The following is a 17,337-nucleotide window of genomic DNA, read 5'->3' on the forward strand; positions in this document are numbered from 1 at the left end:
AGCGCGGGAGGTCGAAGCTATATGCACTCCAGCCTGGGCGACAGAGTGGAGACCTGTCTCAAAAAAGAAGAGGAGGGGAGGGGAGGGGAGGGGCGGGGAGGGGAGGGGAGGGGAGGGGAAGGCAGGGCAGGGCATACATTGGAAAGTATTTTTTAATAACTTCAGGATAGAGAAGGACTTCTTAAGTAAAACAATAATTTGCAGAAAGCTATTGAAGAAAAATAAATTGGCGGTAAATCTCTGTTACTAAATAAACTGAAGACGATTCCAACTTTTTACACACTATAGATTTACATTCAAGACAGCGAGAACCCCCTACAAATTAATAAGTGGCAACAAAGAAAAAATATGAAAAGCCAATCATCAAAGAAGATATCTTAATGACTAATGAACACCAAAATGCACAATTTCATAGAAATTAAGACAATGCAAATCAAAACCATGATATATTATTTTTCATTTATCCGACTGTCAAAAATTAAACACTGAATACTCCTAATGCTCTATGGAAACCGTCACACGTGTGCACATTAAGAAACATACAGGAGATGCTCATAGCTATAAAGCTATACAATTGCAAAACACTGCAAATACCCATTCACTAGTTGAGTAGATAAACAGAATGTAGATTATTCATGTAATGGAGTAGTAACAGTTAGAAGAAATAAATAAAATTGAATTATATACATATATATGTATATACACACACGATGTAATTTACCTCCAAACATCTGCATCAGATTTAAATAGAGGAAATGGAGGTTGCACATCTATAGTGGAAGCCGTGAGGAAGATTCTCTCAATGCTAAAAGAATTACTTGAGATTTCTTTGCTGCTTCTAACTCCCCTGGTGTAAAACATAGAAGCTCCAGGAAGTTCACTAAAACAAGGTTTAATTCAAGGAATTATTGGAAAATATTTCACAAATATTTTTAGTCAGTATCTTTTCTTGATTGGTGTGTGTGTTTGTGTGTGTGTGTGTGTGTGTGTGTGTGTGTTTGAGTACTTTGAGGACTTAAATGAAATAACCTTCATATTTTTTTACTCTCTTGCCCAGCTCCTGAGTCAGTCAAATATACAGCAGAGTGACTATTCTACAGCCCTAAAGCAATGCAACAGGGAAAAGAATCGAACTTCTTCTATCATCCCTGGTAAGTTGTGTTGAACCTTGAAAAAACAACTTTTTTCAAATAATAAAAGCATTGTAGGAAATTTGGCAATATTTGTATACCTTTGGAGCAAATGGAGCACGTGCAGATATTTCTTGTTTTGTCCAATATGTAACTGTTCTGAAGGACTCATAAACCCCTTGAAGTCTTATCTAAAAATGCAAAATGTCTAGAAAAATTAGCTTACAGATCAGAGACACTTCAACTTGAAAAATGCAGCTATATTTTACATCTGGCATGGGGGAAAGATGGTACAGTGCTGTGAGCGTGGGTTATTTTGTTGTTTCGTTTTGTTTTTGTTTTTGTTTTACAATGAATGTTCTGTGTTCCAGTGGAAAGATCAAGAGTTGGCATTTCATCCCTGAGTGGAGAAGGCACAGACTACATCAATGCCTCCTATATCATGGTAAGTCAGAGAAGTCACTGAGGAGACTGTCTGCCAGCTTGTGTTACAGGGATCAAAACCAGAATGGGCTGCCAGAAGCAAAGACTACAGGCATGGGCAACATGAGTGGTAAATATAAGTTAAATCTGTAGACTGCAAGCCCACAGTCCACAGCAACAATTGAAATAACAGCATGCTTTCATGTGTGCTGGGACTGCAGAAACCTCAAGCAAGACCAATAAGTAGATGCAGGAACACAAACTCACCATTCAGGGCTGATGAGTAGATATAAAACTTATACCTGCTTGTCTAAAAGGCTTTATTTCCTTCACTAAGATAGAACCCCTGAGCAAACCCAGGATTCACTGGCTTCAGCAAAGCCCAACCTCACTGGCATCACTACTCCAGGTTTGCAGCATGATTCTTACCCTGCAAACTGGGCTCATTTTGGGACCTGGATTTCTAAAGATACAATGCTTTTCTTCTGCATTTACATCTTCTGTGTTAGGGATGAGTGTTTTAGTAGCTGTTGTGTGACCTTCACTAACATTTAAGGTCAGTGAATCGCGGAGCTTGGCTTCTGATGAAAACCTGCTAATTCTTATTCCAAAACCTCTGTTCTATTTATCCAGCAAAGAAAATATTAAGGAATATCTATGCAGGAAACACAGGGATGTGTGGTAGTGGCATCTAAATACATTCACATTTCAAATGAGCCACTGGGTGCTAGGAATGGGATCTGAAAGCAGAAGGGGCTAGAAGAGCCAGGACTTTAGTAACAATATAAATATCACAATTAATCCAATAGCTCTAGCTTCTCGGTATCTGTAGCAAAATATGCACGGTGTCTCCCTGGTTCCTCTCTTGTAGCGGCAACCAAGGTATCTGAACACCGAAGTGGGAAATGTAAACTCTCCTGTAGATTTTCCACTCTGTGGAGTAACAGACAGTATCCACAAAGCAGTTTGCCAGGTGTACAGCTAGAGGTTTGTTTTTAATGAAACTGTTCAAGTTTCCCTATCAGCTTAGCTGATAGCTACTATCCTCAGTGACCACCAGAGGCCCAGACGAAAGAGCACCAATATGGGATTCACCTGCATGGGTTCCACTGAGCAGTCTCACCTGAAGTCTTCAATGACAGAAACACAGTGTGAAATTTCAGAGTTTTTAGTATTTATGGACCCTGAGGAGTTCATGGCACTGGAGGCCACATGCATAGAGCTTAGGCAGAGCAAGCAGGGAAAGAGAGAAAAGGACCCAGGGACCAATGCCTTTATTGGGTCCAGGGCATTGTCCAAGCAGGTTTTCCATGGGGAGTTTTACTTGATGGGTTTAAAGCAAGCAGGCACAAGTCCCAGGAGGTCACGTAGTGACTGAAAGGTATTTACTGTGGCGTATCTGCAAAGTCCAGGTAGGTGTGAGGGTCAGCAAGGCCAGCCAAGCAGGCTGTTCCATAGTGAAATGGTCACTATGGAGCAATTTTGTAAGTTAGATACCTGAATCGATCACTTTAAGGAACTGGTGGATGGGACAATGTAGAACTGGAAACTGTATCAAGGGCGACTGAACCCTGCTTCTGGCATAACAAAGTCCAACTTATGTTTAAAAGGAATGCCAAGGAAAGATAAAAATCATCAACATTCACTCCAAGATGATAGGTAACCCTGAATACTACGTCTGACTTCTTAAGGCAAACGGGCACAATGCTTAACTTCTAAAGCCTCAGTTTAATCATCTGTAAAATGGGGATCATAGTTCCTATCTCACAGTACTGCTGTGAGGAACAAATGACTTAAGAGAACAAAAAACACGTAGTGTCACACCTAGCATAGGAAGTGCCCAGTAAGCATTGGCTATAATAATCATATTACTACATATAGACACAATCTGCAATTCAAAAGACTATTTTGACTTAAGATCCATTGATGTATAAATGTTTGTCTGAATGTTTAAAGGCATACACCAGTGTTGTTTTTGTCTTCTCTTTGGTTTTGTAGGGCTATTACCAGAGCAATGAATTCATCATTACCCAGCACCCTCTCCTCCATACCATCAAGGATTTCTGGAGGATGATATGGGACCATAATGCCCAACTGGTGGTGATGATTCCTGATGGCCAAAACATGGTAAGTCCCTTAGACCACTTCTGGGACTTTCTTTACAGGGGAATATCAGGTTACAAATAGTGAAAAGTCCAGCATACAAACAAGCAAAGCAATTTTGTTTTCAACTAATAAACTTATGTCATTGAAGGTACACCCTTCTACTGTTGGGCTGCTTTCATTATACAATCTCCTAGGTCAAAGTGATGAATAAAAGTTTTAAATGAAAGTAAATTTAAATTAACTTAAATGTATGTGTTTTGTGATTTTAAGAAATGTCACAAAATTAGGCTTTAGAAAGTTAGAATCACAGCCATGAAAGAAATCAGCCTATATGCTTATATTTACATTTTTAAAATAAAATGTATTAGAATATGTAGAGATTCCCTGAGTTTAAAGAGGTATCTAATTTTTTCTTTAAAAAAAGACCTAGTTAGAATTAAGAGAGTTCCTAGTATAGGAAAGACTTTTTTAGTATTAGAAAAGCAGGGATATCCTATCCCCCACTTTATATGTGTTTGGAGAACTCAAAGAGTAAAATAAAGTAAATATTTCATTTAGGCTTTACATGTTTACTTAGCTTTGATATTCAGTTCTTGTCTATAAAATTATTGTGTGACCATTACACATGAGGCTGGAAATTTTTGAGCTCTTAAAATCACTTGAATCTTCTCTACTCAGTTGTCAATTACAGAAGCAATAAGCTTATCATTGTTGTTGATAAGCTAAGAGCATAAAATAATAAAGCAATAGTTTGGGTTCCCAAGTGTGATATTTTATTCAGCACATCAATCTAGTTGAAGGCACCAGGAAGATTTTAAGAGTAAATATTCAGATTCAAAGAAAAATTGGAGTTGAAATTTCTCTGCCAACCAATTAACTTTATTTCACAATCTGACTTATTGGGCATTTAATTAAAATATAGACTCTTCTTTCATTTGCAATTCTCCAGGCAGAAGATGAATTTGTTTACTGGCCAAATAAAGATGAGCCTATAAATTGTGAGAGCTTTAAGGTCACTCTTATGGCTGAAGAACACAAATGTCTAACTAATGAGGAAAAACTTATAATTCAGGACTTTATCTTAGAAGCTACACAGGTAAGGATATAAGTTAAATGACATGGTTTTTATCTTAAACACATGTTAAACATATTCTAATCTAGGAATCTTTCCTAGAAATGAAAAGCATGATTCTGATTTTTTCCCAATTGAGACAATTACACAAATAATCAAATTACCTTGTCACTTTCATTTTCAAAATGGTATAGAATCATTGAACAATTAGCCATCACTGCATCATTCCTGGAAATCAAAGCTCATTTACTCCAGATTAGTGGTTGACAGAACTTAGGCGGAAAATAAACACAGTAAAAGAATAAGTGTATTAATTTTAATTCTCATGTTTTAATGTAAGCCCTTACCTTGTAAGTAAAATGGGAAAAATACTACCTGCCTAAACTCTCCTAAGTAAAATGGGAAAAATACTGCCTACTGAAACTTACTATTCTCTACCAATGTAGAAAGTTGATGAGTGATAGTGATGTAATAAGTTGATAAATGAAGTGCTTTGAAAACATGAAGTACAATGAACTAGGAAAATTTTACTAAAGTCTTGGTTATCTGTTACACAAGATGCTGCTGTTATCTACAAGATAATACATTGTTTTCTAAAGTCTTAATTATATGCAAATATCTATTATTGAATTCTTTGTCAATAATTTATTTACGTAGAGCTATAGTAAAATACTAAAAGATACTAATAATGATGTCTAAGGAATGTGAGATTCAGAGTACCTTCTCAATCTGACAAAGATTAAATCATGTTCCAAATAATTTGAATGTTTCAGTTTTCTCTAGTTCTGAAAACTAGTACATATATGGTATACAAGAAGATTCTCTATTCTCTAGAATATTTAAGTGACCAATACATATAAACTTGATAATACAAATAACTAATAATGTAAACAGCATAGCAGTGGAGTAGTATCCTATCTCATTAAAACAAAAAAGACTTAGGTCTTTATTTGTAAAATGAAGGGCAGGAACTAGAAGGCCCCTAAGATCCCTGAGAGCTCTTAATATTCCATGCTAATTTTTACCTCTGATTATTCCCTGATCACTTTAATAGCATCCATTTAGATCTGCCATCTCTCATACCTTCTTCTCATTATTCCTAGTTAGTAAGAAAGCCTATTACAAGAGTAATAATCATTAGATACCTATTATCTTGTCACACCCATTATCCTGATCACTGATCATGTTTAATATCTTGCTCAGCACTGGGAAATTAGCACTGTTTTTCTCCTAATATTATGCAGAAAATAAACTAGATAACACAGATTCCTGATTGATCCCAATTCAGTGTGTCTCATCTATGTAAATCAGCTATTATGGACAACTTGATAATCCAGTAGCCCAACCCAGGGATCAATATAGATGTATTTCTATAACAAAGATCAGAAAAGAAGGAAAGACTAAAGTGGACAGTTTCATTAACTTCAGACATTTTTAAGCACTTTACCCAAATATCACAACATTTGAGGTTAGTAGACAAGTGAAGGTCTACGCTACTGAGCTTTCAAAAGCTAGGGGCCTTTTATTTATGTATTTGTTATGAGGACTATTTTTAAGAATGTATTAAATATTGAATATATTTAAGGTGTTTATATTATATGTGCAAGGTTTAACAATTATGTTAAATTACTGTTACCCACCATTGACTTTAAGAAATAGAACATGGCCTTGACCATCAAGTCTCATGTGCTCCCTATCACCTTCATCCTCTCCTCACTTCAGAAGTAGCCTCTTCCTGAATTAGTGTTTATTGTTCTCTTGACTTATTTTATCATTTAATTATTGTCTTTGTTTTCCTTCACACGTATGCTGCTTACTTTTAAATATCTGTGAACTTTATATAAATTATGTGTATTATCCCACTGAGATTTATCCATGTATTTGGGTGTAGTTCAAATTCATTTACTGCTGCTGCTTAGCATTCCAGATAATACATATTCTTTTTTTTAATTTTACATGCAAATTATTACTTGTTTGTTGTGTTTTGTCTTGGTTTGGTTTTGATATTACAAACAGTGCTATATGAATATTTTTAGTCACATGCAAAATTTTCCCTTGGGGATACCCTGGGAATTCCCCTGCTGTGTTATTGTGTTGGATCATCTTCAACTTTCTGTAATTTTACTAAGTGAAGTCAATTGTTTTCCAAAGTCATCCTACCAAGGTATCTTGTCATCAGGAACGTGTGAGTGATCTGGAATCGCTACATCCTCACCAGTGCTTGTGTTGGGAATGAAACAGCATCTCTTGTTAGTTTTAATTTGCATTTCTCTTGTTGAAAATGAAGTTTTCAACATAACTTTATATTTTTACATAATTGTTTACATAAATAATATTTTTACATAAAATGTTTTAGAAATCATATTTTTATCTAAATTAATTGACCATTCAGATTCTATCTTTTGTACTGTGTCTGTTCATGATTTTTGCCCATTTTTCGGTTAGATTATTTATCACTTATTGATTTATCAGAGGTCTTCTTATATTGTGGATACTAATCCTTTGTCAGCTACATATATTGCAAATACTTTCTCCCAGTTTGGGATTTGACTTTTTTACTTTCTTTGTGATTCTTTTTTTTTTTTCTTTGTTTTTTTGGTGAAAGAAAAGTTTTGAAGTTTAATCTACATGAATTTATTGATCTTTTTATTCCTGGCCTTTAAAAGGAAACCATCATTTAGTATCTTTAAAACATACCGTTTACCCTGAAATCATGAAGATGCTCTCCTACATTGTTTTCTAAACGTACCACCTGAAATTGACTTTTTGTATTATATTGTGTGAGACAAGGGTTCAGTTTCATTATTTTCCATATGATGATACATTGTCCCACCATTATTTATGAATTAGCAATATCAGTTTAGTCATTCATATATTTATATATTTATATATATATATCATACACACACACACATGCTTGTTCTAGGATATTTATTTTATTCCATTGGTCACTTTGTTCATCCCTCAGCCACAATGGCAGTGTTTTACTTCTTATACCTTAGAGTAATTCTTGATATATGATAAGTTAATTTCCTCTATTGTTTTTCTTCTTTAGTAGTATCTTGGCTATTTTGGCCCTTTCCACTTTTATGTAAAATTTAGGTTCTGCTACTTGTTTTTAAATGTATCATTTTTTTTAAGTACACTTTTGGAAGCTGGGGGTAAGAGGTTTAAGGGATTTAATCAAGTCACAGTCTTGTTGGTCACTTAAGTAAGAATCAGAATCGGGATCCGAGTTGAACCTAGATCTCTATCTCCTTGTCAGCGTTTCCTTCACTGTGTCATACAATCTCCTTCTTTTACTTAAGCCTGAAGAAATATATGAAGAAAGTGTATGCTATTTTCAAAACAAATTTTAACACCAGCGATTTTTTTATAAATTTGAAGTTAGCAGTGCAAATACATCTTTGGTGCATAGTTTCATGGTTTGTAAGCATTGGCATATTTCACCCACTGAGTTTATTTTTAGAATAAAAAAAGAAATTACATTTTTTGATTCTACCGAGTAAATCTATGCATGGTATCTGTGGCATCACAACTGTTTCTTCCTTCTGTGGTGAAGAATGTGCTGCAACTATGGCTGCTCACTCATGCCTGCCATTGGGTTTTATTACCTTACTGTAATTCCTGATTTTCCTCAATGATTCCACTCCTCGTAAACTGTCACTAACGATACTTTGTTTTTTCTTCTTATAGGATGATTATGTACTTGAAGTGAGGCACTTTCAGTGTCCTAAATGGCCAAATCCAGATAGCCCCATTAGTAAAACTTTTGAACTTATAAGTGTTATAAAAGAAGAAGCTGCCAATAGGGATGGGCCCATGATTGTTCATGATGAGTAAGTTCCGTATGTAACATTGTTTCACGCCTGCACATTCTCTGGGCATATGTATGTTTCTGTTGTCTTCAGACAAACCTAATGCTTTGAACCCACTGTGATGATTCAGCCATGGTGGATTATCTGCATCTTATCAATAAAGTTAACACAGAACATTTTTTTTTTTTACTTCACTTAAAGTCCCTGTTGAAGACAGAGAATGGGGTCATGATCACAAGTATCTTCTCTTGCATTTGATGCTGAGAACACTTTGTATACTAAGTCAGTGTTTTAGCAGTGAAATTTTACAGGAGCCAACCAGAGAGTCATTTTCAGTCATTGATTTCCTGGCATAGAAGTGAAATTGATAAGATTTTTATTTTTCAGGAACAAGAAACTTTATCCAGTAAATCTTCCTAGGATTCCATTATAAACAAATAAAAAATGCATATGCTGAACTTATGTTATAAATATATAAAATACAGTTTGTTATATATGTATTTATACATATATTATATATGTATTATATAATGTATAATACATATACATTATATATGTATTATATATGTCTTTATATGATACTCTGTTTTTTATTATTGCTAACCCCTTTCATAGTATACAAATAATAAACCATAAGCAAATATTAAACTTCTGTAAAGTATGCCACTACTAATATCATGAACACTTGGCAGTATCTCAGATTAAATCATAGTTCTTTGTGCAAAAAGCGAAGAGAGACAATTCATTAAAACTTTCAGTGTTTTCACTGCAAAGTTGTCAAGGCTATAGGCTTTGAGAGTTCTAAATGTGAGTGGTGCATCTCAATGGAGTCTTTGTTCTTTTCCTTTTTTTACAAGGCACGGAGGAGTGACGGCAGGAACTTTCTGTGCTCTGACAACCCTTATGCACCAACTAGAAAAAGAAAATTCCGTGGATGTTTACCAGGTAGCCAAGATGATCAATCTGATGAGGCCAGGAGTCTTCGCTGACATTGTAAGTAACAAGGCAGTGAACCAAATTTTTCACTGATGGAGTACTACTAACTTCCTAGAGGCTGCTGAAATCTTACCATGTATCAAGAAAGATCTTATTAACTGATAACATTAGTATGTAGTTTTCAAGCTGAATTACAAGTCCACAATCCATAGAACAACAGACATTTAAAATGTATACTTCAGAAAATTTATGGATAAAACTTTTAAATCTCTTGTTTGCCTTTGTGCACAATAGTTAACAATGCAAATAAGCTTAGGTGAATGTAGAAGTCATAGGCTCATCTTCAGCTCTTTGGTCTGTTTAAGGGCCTTATAAAGGGACCTTCTTCAAAGCCCCAGCCCAGACCATTTGGCAAGAGGTCAAGGTTATCTTCGTGCACATGCACTGCAGAGGAGCCCCTATTAAGTCTCATTCAGGGCCGCTGAGTTGTATCAAGCTTGTACTGGGTGAAACTGCTTTCTGGAGATGCACATTTTGCGAATGCATTTAATTATGCACAGCTTCACCTGTAGGCCTAATGGTTCTCAGCTATGATGCTGCTCACTGGTTCAGGTTCTCTGTAGCTGCCTGTCCCCAAACTGCCTGAGATGGCATCTGTAAGAGAAAAATTGTTTTATTCTTCCATGTGCCACTACTCTGAGACCACAGCAGAGCAGGTACTTAACTTTGCTTATAGCAGGGCGTAGGACCAGTCGGGCTGATAGAATGTGAAATTCTTCTTATTGGTGAACAGTGTATATTGTGAAGGATTGCATTCTACATGGGTCCCTGGGCTGACAGTACAGTCATTCCTGAGATCTTTCCATAAAGAGGCAGACCCAGTGGATTTTCTAACAAGTAGAGAAAGAAGAAGAAACTCGTTTCTGAGTGAGTTACAGGTGCCCAGTGCCAAACGGTCTCCCCGACAAGTTAACAGAACCCTGTCTCATCACCTTCTGATTTCATGGATAAGAATTAAGTACTTATTGGCAAATGTATGTAGGTTAATTTTCTAGGTCAGTGAATGGTTTGCCAATTGCAACATTAATTTAATCAGAAAGAGACATCAGTATAGGTTATGTACATCTGCTGAGTATAACAGTGCCCTTAACACATTGCCCTTTCATGAACACTGCTGAAGTGTGTCTAAAAATATTTCTTCTTTTTAGAAATGTATGCCTTCACTGAGCATCCTGTTTATAACCTCCCATCTTCTGTTCTCTAGGAGCAATATCAGTTTCTCTACAAAGTGATCCTCAGCCTTGTGAGCACAAGGCAGGAAGAGAATCCGTCCACATCTCTGGACAGTAATGGTGCAGCATTGCCTGATGGAAATCTAGCTGAGAGCTTAGAGTCTTTAGTTTAACACAGAAAGGGGCGGGGGAACTCACATCTGAGCATTGTTTTCCTCTTCCTAAAATTAGGCAGGAAAATCAGTCTAGTTCTGTTATCTGTTGACTTCCCATCACCTGACAGTAACTTTCATGACATAGGATTCTGCTGCCAAATTTATATCATTAACAATGTGTGCCTTTTTGCAAGACTTGTAATTTACTTATTATGTTTGAACTAAAATGATTGAATTTTACAGTATTTCTAAGAATGGAATCGTGGTATTTTTTTCTGTATTGATTTTAACAGAAAATTTCAATTTATAGAGATTAGGAATTCCCAACTACAGAAAATGTTTGTTTTTAGTGTCAAATTTTTAGCTGTATTTGTAGCAATCATCACGTTTGCTAGAAATATAACTTTTAATACAGTAGACTGTAAATAAAACACTCTTCCCTATGATATTCAACATTTTACAACTGCAGTATTCACCTAAAGTAGAAGTAATCTGTTACTTATTGTAAATACTGCCCTAGTGTCTCCATGGACCAAATTTATATTTATAATTGTAGATTTTATATTTTACTACTGAGTCAGTTTTCTAGTTCTGTGTAATTGTTTAGTTTAATGATGTAGTTCATTATCTGGTCTTACTCTACCAGTTTTCTGACAGTGTATTGTGTTATCTAAGTCATTAACTTTGTTTCAGCATGTAATTTTAACTTTTGTGGAAAATAGAAATACCTTTGTTTTGAAAGAAGTTTTTATGAGAATAACACCTTACCAAACATTGTTCAAATGGTTTTTATCTAAGGAATTGCAAAAATAAATATAAATATTGCCATTAATTTGTGTTTGCTTGTGGAGCATTGTGCTGAAGCGTGTGTGGCAGAAAATTGTGGACGTGGGTCCCCCTATGATGATGGCACCAAAAAATAAAAAATAAATTAAAAACTTTTTTAAAAAAAGCTAGTAAGATGGGACAGGGTTTAGAGTGGTGGGTCCCAAACTGTGCATTGAGGTACACAGGGAAGTCACAAAACTTTCCATTTGTGAGGAAAACATAGCAATATGTGCAGACACTGCACAGACTTTTACTATTGAATTATTTGAACTTAACCACTTAATGAACAGAACAATTATGTATTTCTTTTGGCTTGGGGAGTGCTATGACCTGAGTGTTTATGTCTCCCGACAGTTTCTCCCCTTACCCTCAAGGTGGTAATATTAGGAAGTAGGACCTTTGGGAGGTGATTAGGTCATGAGGGCAGAGCTCTCATGAATGAGATCAGTGTCCTTATAAAAGAGGCCTGAGCAAGACCCCTCACGCCTTTCACTGTGTGAGATTATGTTGAGAAGACAGCTATCTGTAAGAAAGCAAGCCCTCACCAGACGTCGAATCTGCGGGCACCTTGATCTTGGAACTTCCCAGCCTCTACAAGTGTGAGAAATAAATCTATGTTTGTACGCCACCATGTTTATGGTATTTTGTTACAGCAGTCTGAATGGACCAAGACACAGAATTATGAAAATGTTACTGATGAATTAAGAGCATCATGTACCAAGAAATGTTGGGAACTTCCAGTTTAGAAACTAGCTGGGAGTTAGAAGTAGGCAGATTTGCTAGTCAGAGACTCCAATACAAGCAAAGGTCTAGGAGGGGATTAGAAAAGGCATAGACAGACAAGGACTAGGAGGTAAAAAAATTCCAGAATGGAAAAAGAGAAGAGGTCCCATGTTGAGGCAAATCAAGATCCAAGAGCCACGTGGAACTGAAATGCAGGAAAATGGAATCATTAGTATATCAAGCAGACTTTGATGCTTGCGGCAGTCCCCTCCCTCGGCCAGGAGTGTTTTAGAATACTGCCTACAAAGGAGCTCACTGATCCCTAAGAATGCTCAGCTCGGGGCCGAGAACAGGAAGCCAGAGAAGTTTTGTTTAAACCAGTGGCTCTCAAAATGTGATTCCCAGATTTGTGGTATCGACAAAATCAGGGAACTTGTTAGAAATGGAAATCTCAGATTCCCATCTAACTATCAGAAACTCTGGGGGCCAGGGCCCAACAATCTAACGCATGCTAAAGTTTCAGAACTATTGCTCTGTAGCAGCAACACTTCAGGGAGCCTCCAGCTACCTCAAGCAATATCAAGAAACTTTCACCATGTCTTTAAAATAGAGTTAAAATTAATTAGCTTTCCTTTTTATGGGAGCTTTTCTTTTAAAGCAATAGTCATGGGAGATATGAAATAGAAATAGGCACACAAAAAAGTCCCATAAATAGTAGTGCAACAAATCCCCAAATGGTGATAAGCGCCACTCTACAAGGTACAAAAAGAATTAATGTACTTCTTATTTCCCCTCCCAGGGAGGAAGGACACAAGGTTAATTTTGAATTCCTTGGCTGCTTTTCTAACCTTATCTCCTTGTCCTCTTGTTTTACAGTTTTGTTTTATCACCACCCACAATGTCTAATCATAAGCTGATCTGAATCAGTAGTACATGTCACCTTAATTGTTTTGTCTATTTTTCCCTTAGCCTTTGTCCCAAGAACAAGCAGCCTTTGAGGAGATACAGAATTTTTTACCCTTTAAGGTTATTTATTTAGTAATGTGACTTACAGAGTCTTGTCCAACAGAAAATAATTACGCAGTAACATGTATATCATATCAGTTATGCATTCTTACATAAATGTTAATAAATATATTCTGAAACAGATTAAAAAGAAAGTTCCTGTCAGATACAGTAACATTTTTTCTTTCCTTGATCCTTAACTCTGAGGCAATAATCAGTTATGAGACAAATGAAAATAAATGAAGCCAGGTAAGTCAGTCAGGTAAGTCTCACTCAATTATTTCCATCTGACACCAAAATTTCATTCCTTGTGTTTAACACATTCACAGCTTTTTTCCATATATTGTTTTATTTTTATAATTGTGGTCTCCTTGTGAATACATTTTATGCTTCTTTTTATAGTGATATAGGCATTTTTTATTACGCATAATTTATAAGCCTACCATTGCCAAGGCTATATATTATTCCATTCTGTATAGTGGTCTCAAAGAAGGGGACATTTGACACTGTCTGGCAATGTCTGGAGATATTTGTGATGATTACAACTGGCCAGAGGGTGAGGGGTGCTACTGGCAACTACTGGGTAGAAGCCAGAGATGCCACCAAACATTCAAGAATGCATAGGACAGTCCTCACAATAAAGAATCACCCAGAACACAATGTCAATAGTGCCAAGACAGAGAAACCCTATTCTTATACTATGGCTCTTGTAATCATTTTCCTAATATTGGTGATTTTTTTTTTTTTGACAGAGTCTCGCTCTGTTGCCAGGCTGGAGTGCAGTGGCGGGATCTCAGCTCACTGCAACCTCTGCCTCCTGGGTTCAAATGATTCTCTCGCCTCAGCCTCCCAAGTGACTGGGACTACAGGCGCAAGCCACCACGCCTAGCTAGTTTTTGTAGTTTTAGTAGAGACGGGGTTTCACCATGTTGGCCAGGATGGTCTTGATGTCTTGACCTCATGATCCGCCCGCCTCAGCCTCCCAAAGTACTGGGATTGCGGGTGTGAGCTACCATGCCCAGCCCCTCATATTGACTCTTTAGGCTCTTTTGAATCCTTCCAATTACAATACGATGATAAACATTTATTTGTGCAGAAAAGCTTTTCACCAGGTTTAGGATTATTCCTTAGGACCAATTGTTGTGTTATTTGGGGGAGCAGATAGTATGAACATTTTTACCTTACTACTCTTTCACTTTCCAAAAGAGTTAGACTGTTGAGACCTCCACAGCAGGGTGTTAGAGTCCTGTTGTTTCACTCATGGGTTCAGGTCTCTGCTCAAATATCATCTCAGAGAAGCATTCTCTGATCAGCCTGTCTGAAGTGGCATTCCCTTCTGAGAAATATTTAGCAGTAGCAATCAGAAGAGACTGAGTCATGCGCACCAGCACAATGTCAGCCTGTCTCTCCGCCACCCCCACCAGGACCTCTTGGTCTCTTTATCATGTTTTATTTTTATCCATAACACTTCTTGTTTCCTGACATTATATTTGTTATTTTTCCCTTTCATTGGTATATAAGCTCCATGAGAAAAGGAGCCTTGACTCTTTTGTTAACCTCATATCCCCATATGTAGAACAGTGCCCGGCACACTAACAGCAGTCACAGTATTTTAGGTGAATGAAAAAAAAAAAATGCATTGATTTTTACCTAAAATGAAAATACTGTCTTTAATAGTCCTTTCCTTGTAAACCTGACACTGTATAGGCAATGTTACTTAACATAATAAATTTACTAGCTTTGGCAAAATATCTGTTCTTTGTTTTTTTCTTTGGTAACACCTTTGTAAATTACTCCAGTTGAAAAAGGATGTTCTAATGCATCTCCAGTTTTAAATCATGGAGAGCAGTTTTGAAACCTCAAAAGTATTATTAATCAGGAGCATAATCCATCTCTTTAGCTACCTCCATAAGGACTACAGAGTCCATCATAGTTCCAATATGATACTTCTTGAGATACTATGACAGCAGCTTTTTCATATAAAATCAATGCAAATATTTAACAGATGCATGTTCTGTTCAAATTATACAGTGAAAATCTTACTGAATTTTAATATTTCTTATCTGAATGCCTCAAATCTCTTAGTACCTATTGTGACAGGCTATTTCTCTAATAGATAAAACTTGGAAACTGTAATCTCTTTATTAGCAGATAAATTTTAAAATGTGATAGTAGAATTCTGCTTACAAATAGTGCATCAGAAATATTAAGCATTTATTGAATTGAATTTAACTCTTTAGGGAAAATGGAAAATCTGCACATTTGTCAAGATAAACAAAACATGCTTTTTAATATTATAAACCATGATTATTATCATTCATTTGCTAATTGCAACATATTCTGGTACATTAGCGATCCCTTCCTCATTAGTATGACATGGGTGTGTTAGAGAGGGTGGCATTAAGTGTTAAGACATATAAATGTAAGACACTGCACCAGTTTTAGGAGTCTAAACATCCTCAATATTAAATTGTAGTTACCAAGGGTTTTTTTTTTTTTATAAGAAAAACATTTTTAAAAAAATAAGATTTGGAAGTGGGAGTAAGAAAAACTGTAGGCGTTAAGTTGAAACTTCTTGTTACATACAAAAAAATTATCATCAGTCCATCAGCTGTGACACACTCTAAGCAGGCCACAAGAAGCACAGACTGACCTTAGAGAACTGCTCCAAATATGCTAATTTGAAATATTTCACTTTTGCATGAACCATCCCCCAGTATTTCTCAGATTTCTATTATCTTGCTTCAATCCTAGGAGAGTTGCTTTAGTTCTGGATTATCCATACAAAGAAATGAACTGAGGCAAGTAATTGTTATCCTCATTGCTAATTTATTTAATAAAGCCTTGTAGTGAAAACTATCAGCATTAAAGTCCTTTATGAAAAATATTAAAATAGCAAAGTCTGTTATAGCACCTTTACTTCAGGGAAGTAACTTAAGAGACTTAGGAAGTTAAAACTGAATGTTTCCTGGGCTTTTTAGAGAATGTTAAATGAAAAAAGTTCCACATTTTTTCTATATGGTATTCTAGTTTTATGTCCAAGGGGATACCTAAAAAGATTCAATAAAGCACCTAGAGAAGAAAATGAACTGTTAAAAAAATTATTAAGGCTGTTGAAGAAATATTGACAAGGCCAATGAGAAAGATTGACAACTAGGGTAACTGCTGTATTTTCACAGCCAGTCACCCTCTAGGGAACCTTTCTGCAGCAAATTATATTTTCCAAAAACAGCCCGACAATATCTTCTGTCCTATATGTGACTCTGTGAAACTCATCCCATTGAGAAGCAGGGTCTGTGGTCCCTCCTCTTGGATCTACAGTGAAAGTGATGCTACATGACTTCCAAGCACAAGTCATTAAAGAGAATGCAGCTTCTGCCTGATTATCCTGGAATGTTTGCTCCTGGAGCAGCCCCACCATGCTGTGCCAAAGCTGCATAGCCATGGAAAGACCCACGTCAAAGAAACAAAGGCCCTGGCCCGCGGCTCCAGATGAGCTACCAGGCAGAACCATTTTGTCAGCTATGTAAGCAGGCTGTCATGAAATGGATTCTCCAGCTTTGTATCAACACATCTCAAGTGAGGCTACATGGACCAGAGACCAGTTGTTTGCACTGAACCATGCCCAAATTATAGGTTGATGAACAAAATAAGTGACTACTGTTTTAAGACATTACATTTTGGGGTAGTTTGTTACACAGCAATAGTAACTAGAACAGTTACTACACTCCAAAGCCTAAAATGCTAGAAACTGTATTTCCCAGACTCCTTTGCAGCTAGGGTCCTGGATGAAGTATGTTCCACCAAATACAGGGAGTCACAGGTTTGGAAAGACAGACAGTGTTATTTACCATGCATTGTAATGTAATATTAAATGATTTATCAGGTATTTACTCATGCTTTCTGACT

The 17,337-nt window shown here is 36.3% G+C and overlaps 1 protein-coding gene across 4 annotated transcripts in view; it reads left to right on the forward strand.

Moving 5' to 3' along the window:
- PTPRZ1 (protein tyrosine phosphatase receptor type Z1) overlaps positions 1–11,704 on the forward strand; it is a 192,512-nt gene extending 180,808 nt beyond the window's left edge. For all 4 annotated transcript variants that reach the window (XM_015134780.3, XM_015134781.3, NM_001278382.1 and 1 more), the window contains 7 exon segments: positions 1,058–1,151; positions 1,502–1,575; positions 3,552–3,680; positions 4,609–4,755; positions 8,428–8,570; positions 9,407–9,542; positions 10,750–11,704. In XM_015134780.3, coding sequence (XP_014990266.3) covers positions 1,058–1,151; positions 1,502–1,575; positions 3,552–3,680; positions 4,609–4,755; positions 8,428–8,570; positions 9,407–9,542; positions 10,750–10,890 — 864 coding nt within the window. In that variant the 3' untranslated portion in view covers positions 10,891–11,704.
- The last annotated feature ends 5,633 nt before the right edge of the window (positions 11,705–17,337 follow it).

Source organism: Macaca mulatta, chromosome 3, assembly GCF_049350105.2.
Source record: "Macaca mulatta isolate MMU2019108-1 chromosome 3, T2T-MMU8v2.0, whole genome shotgun sequence".
Classification (NCBI taxonomy): Eukaryota; Metazoa; Chordata; class Mammalia; order Primates; family Cercopithecidae; genus Macaca; species Macaca mulatta.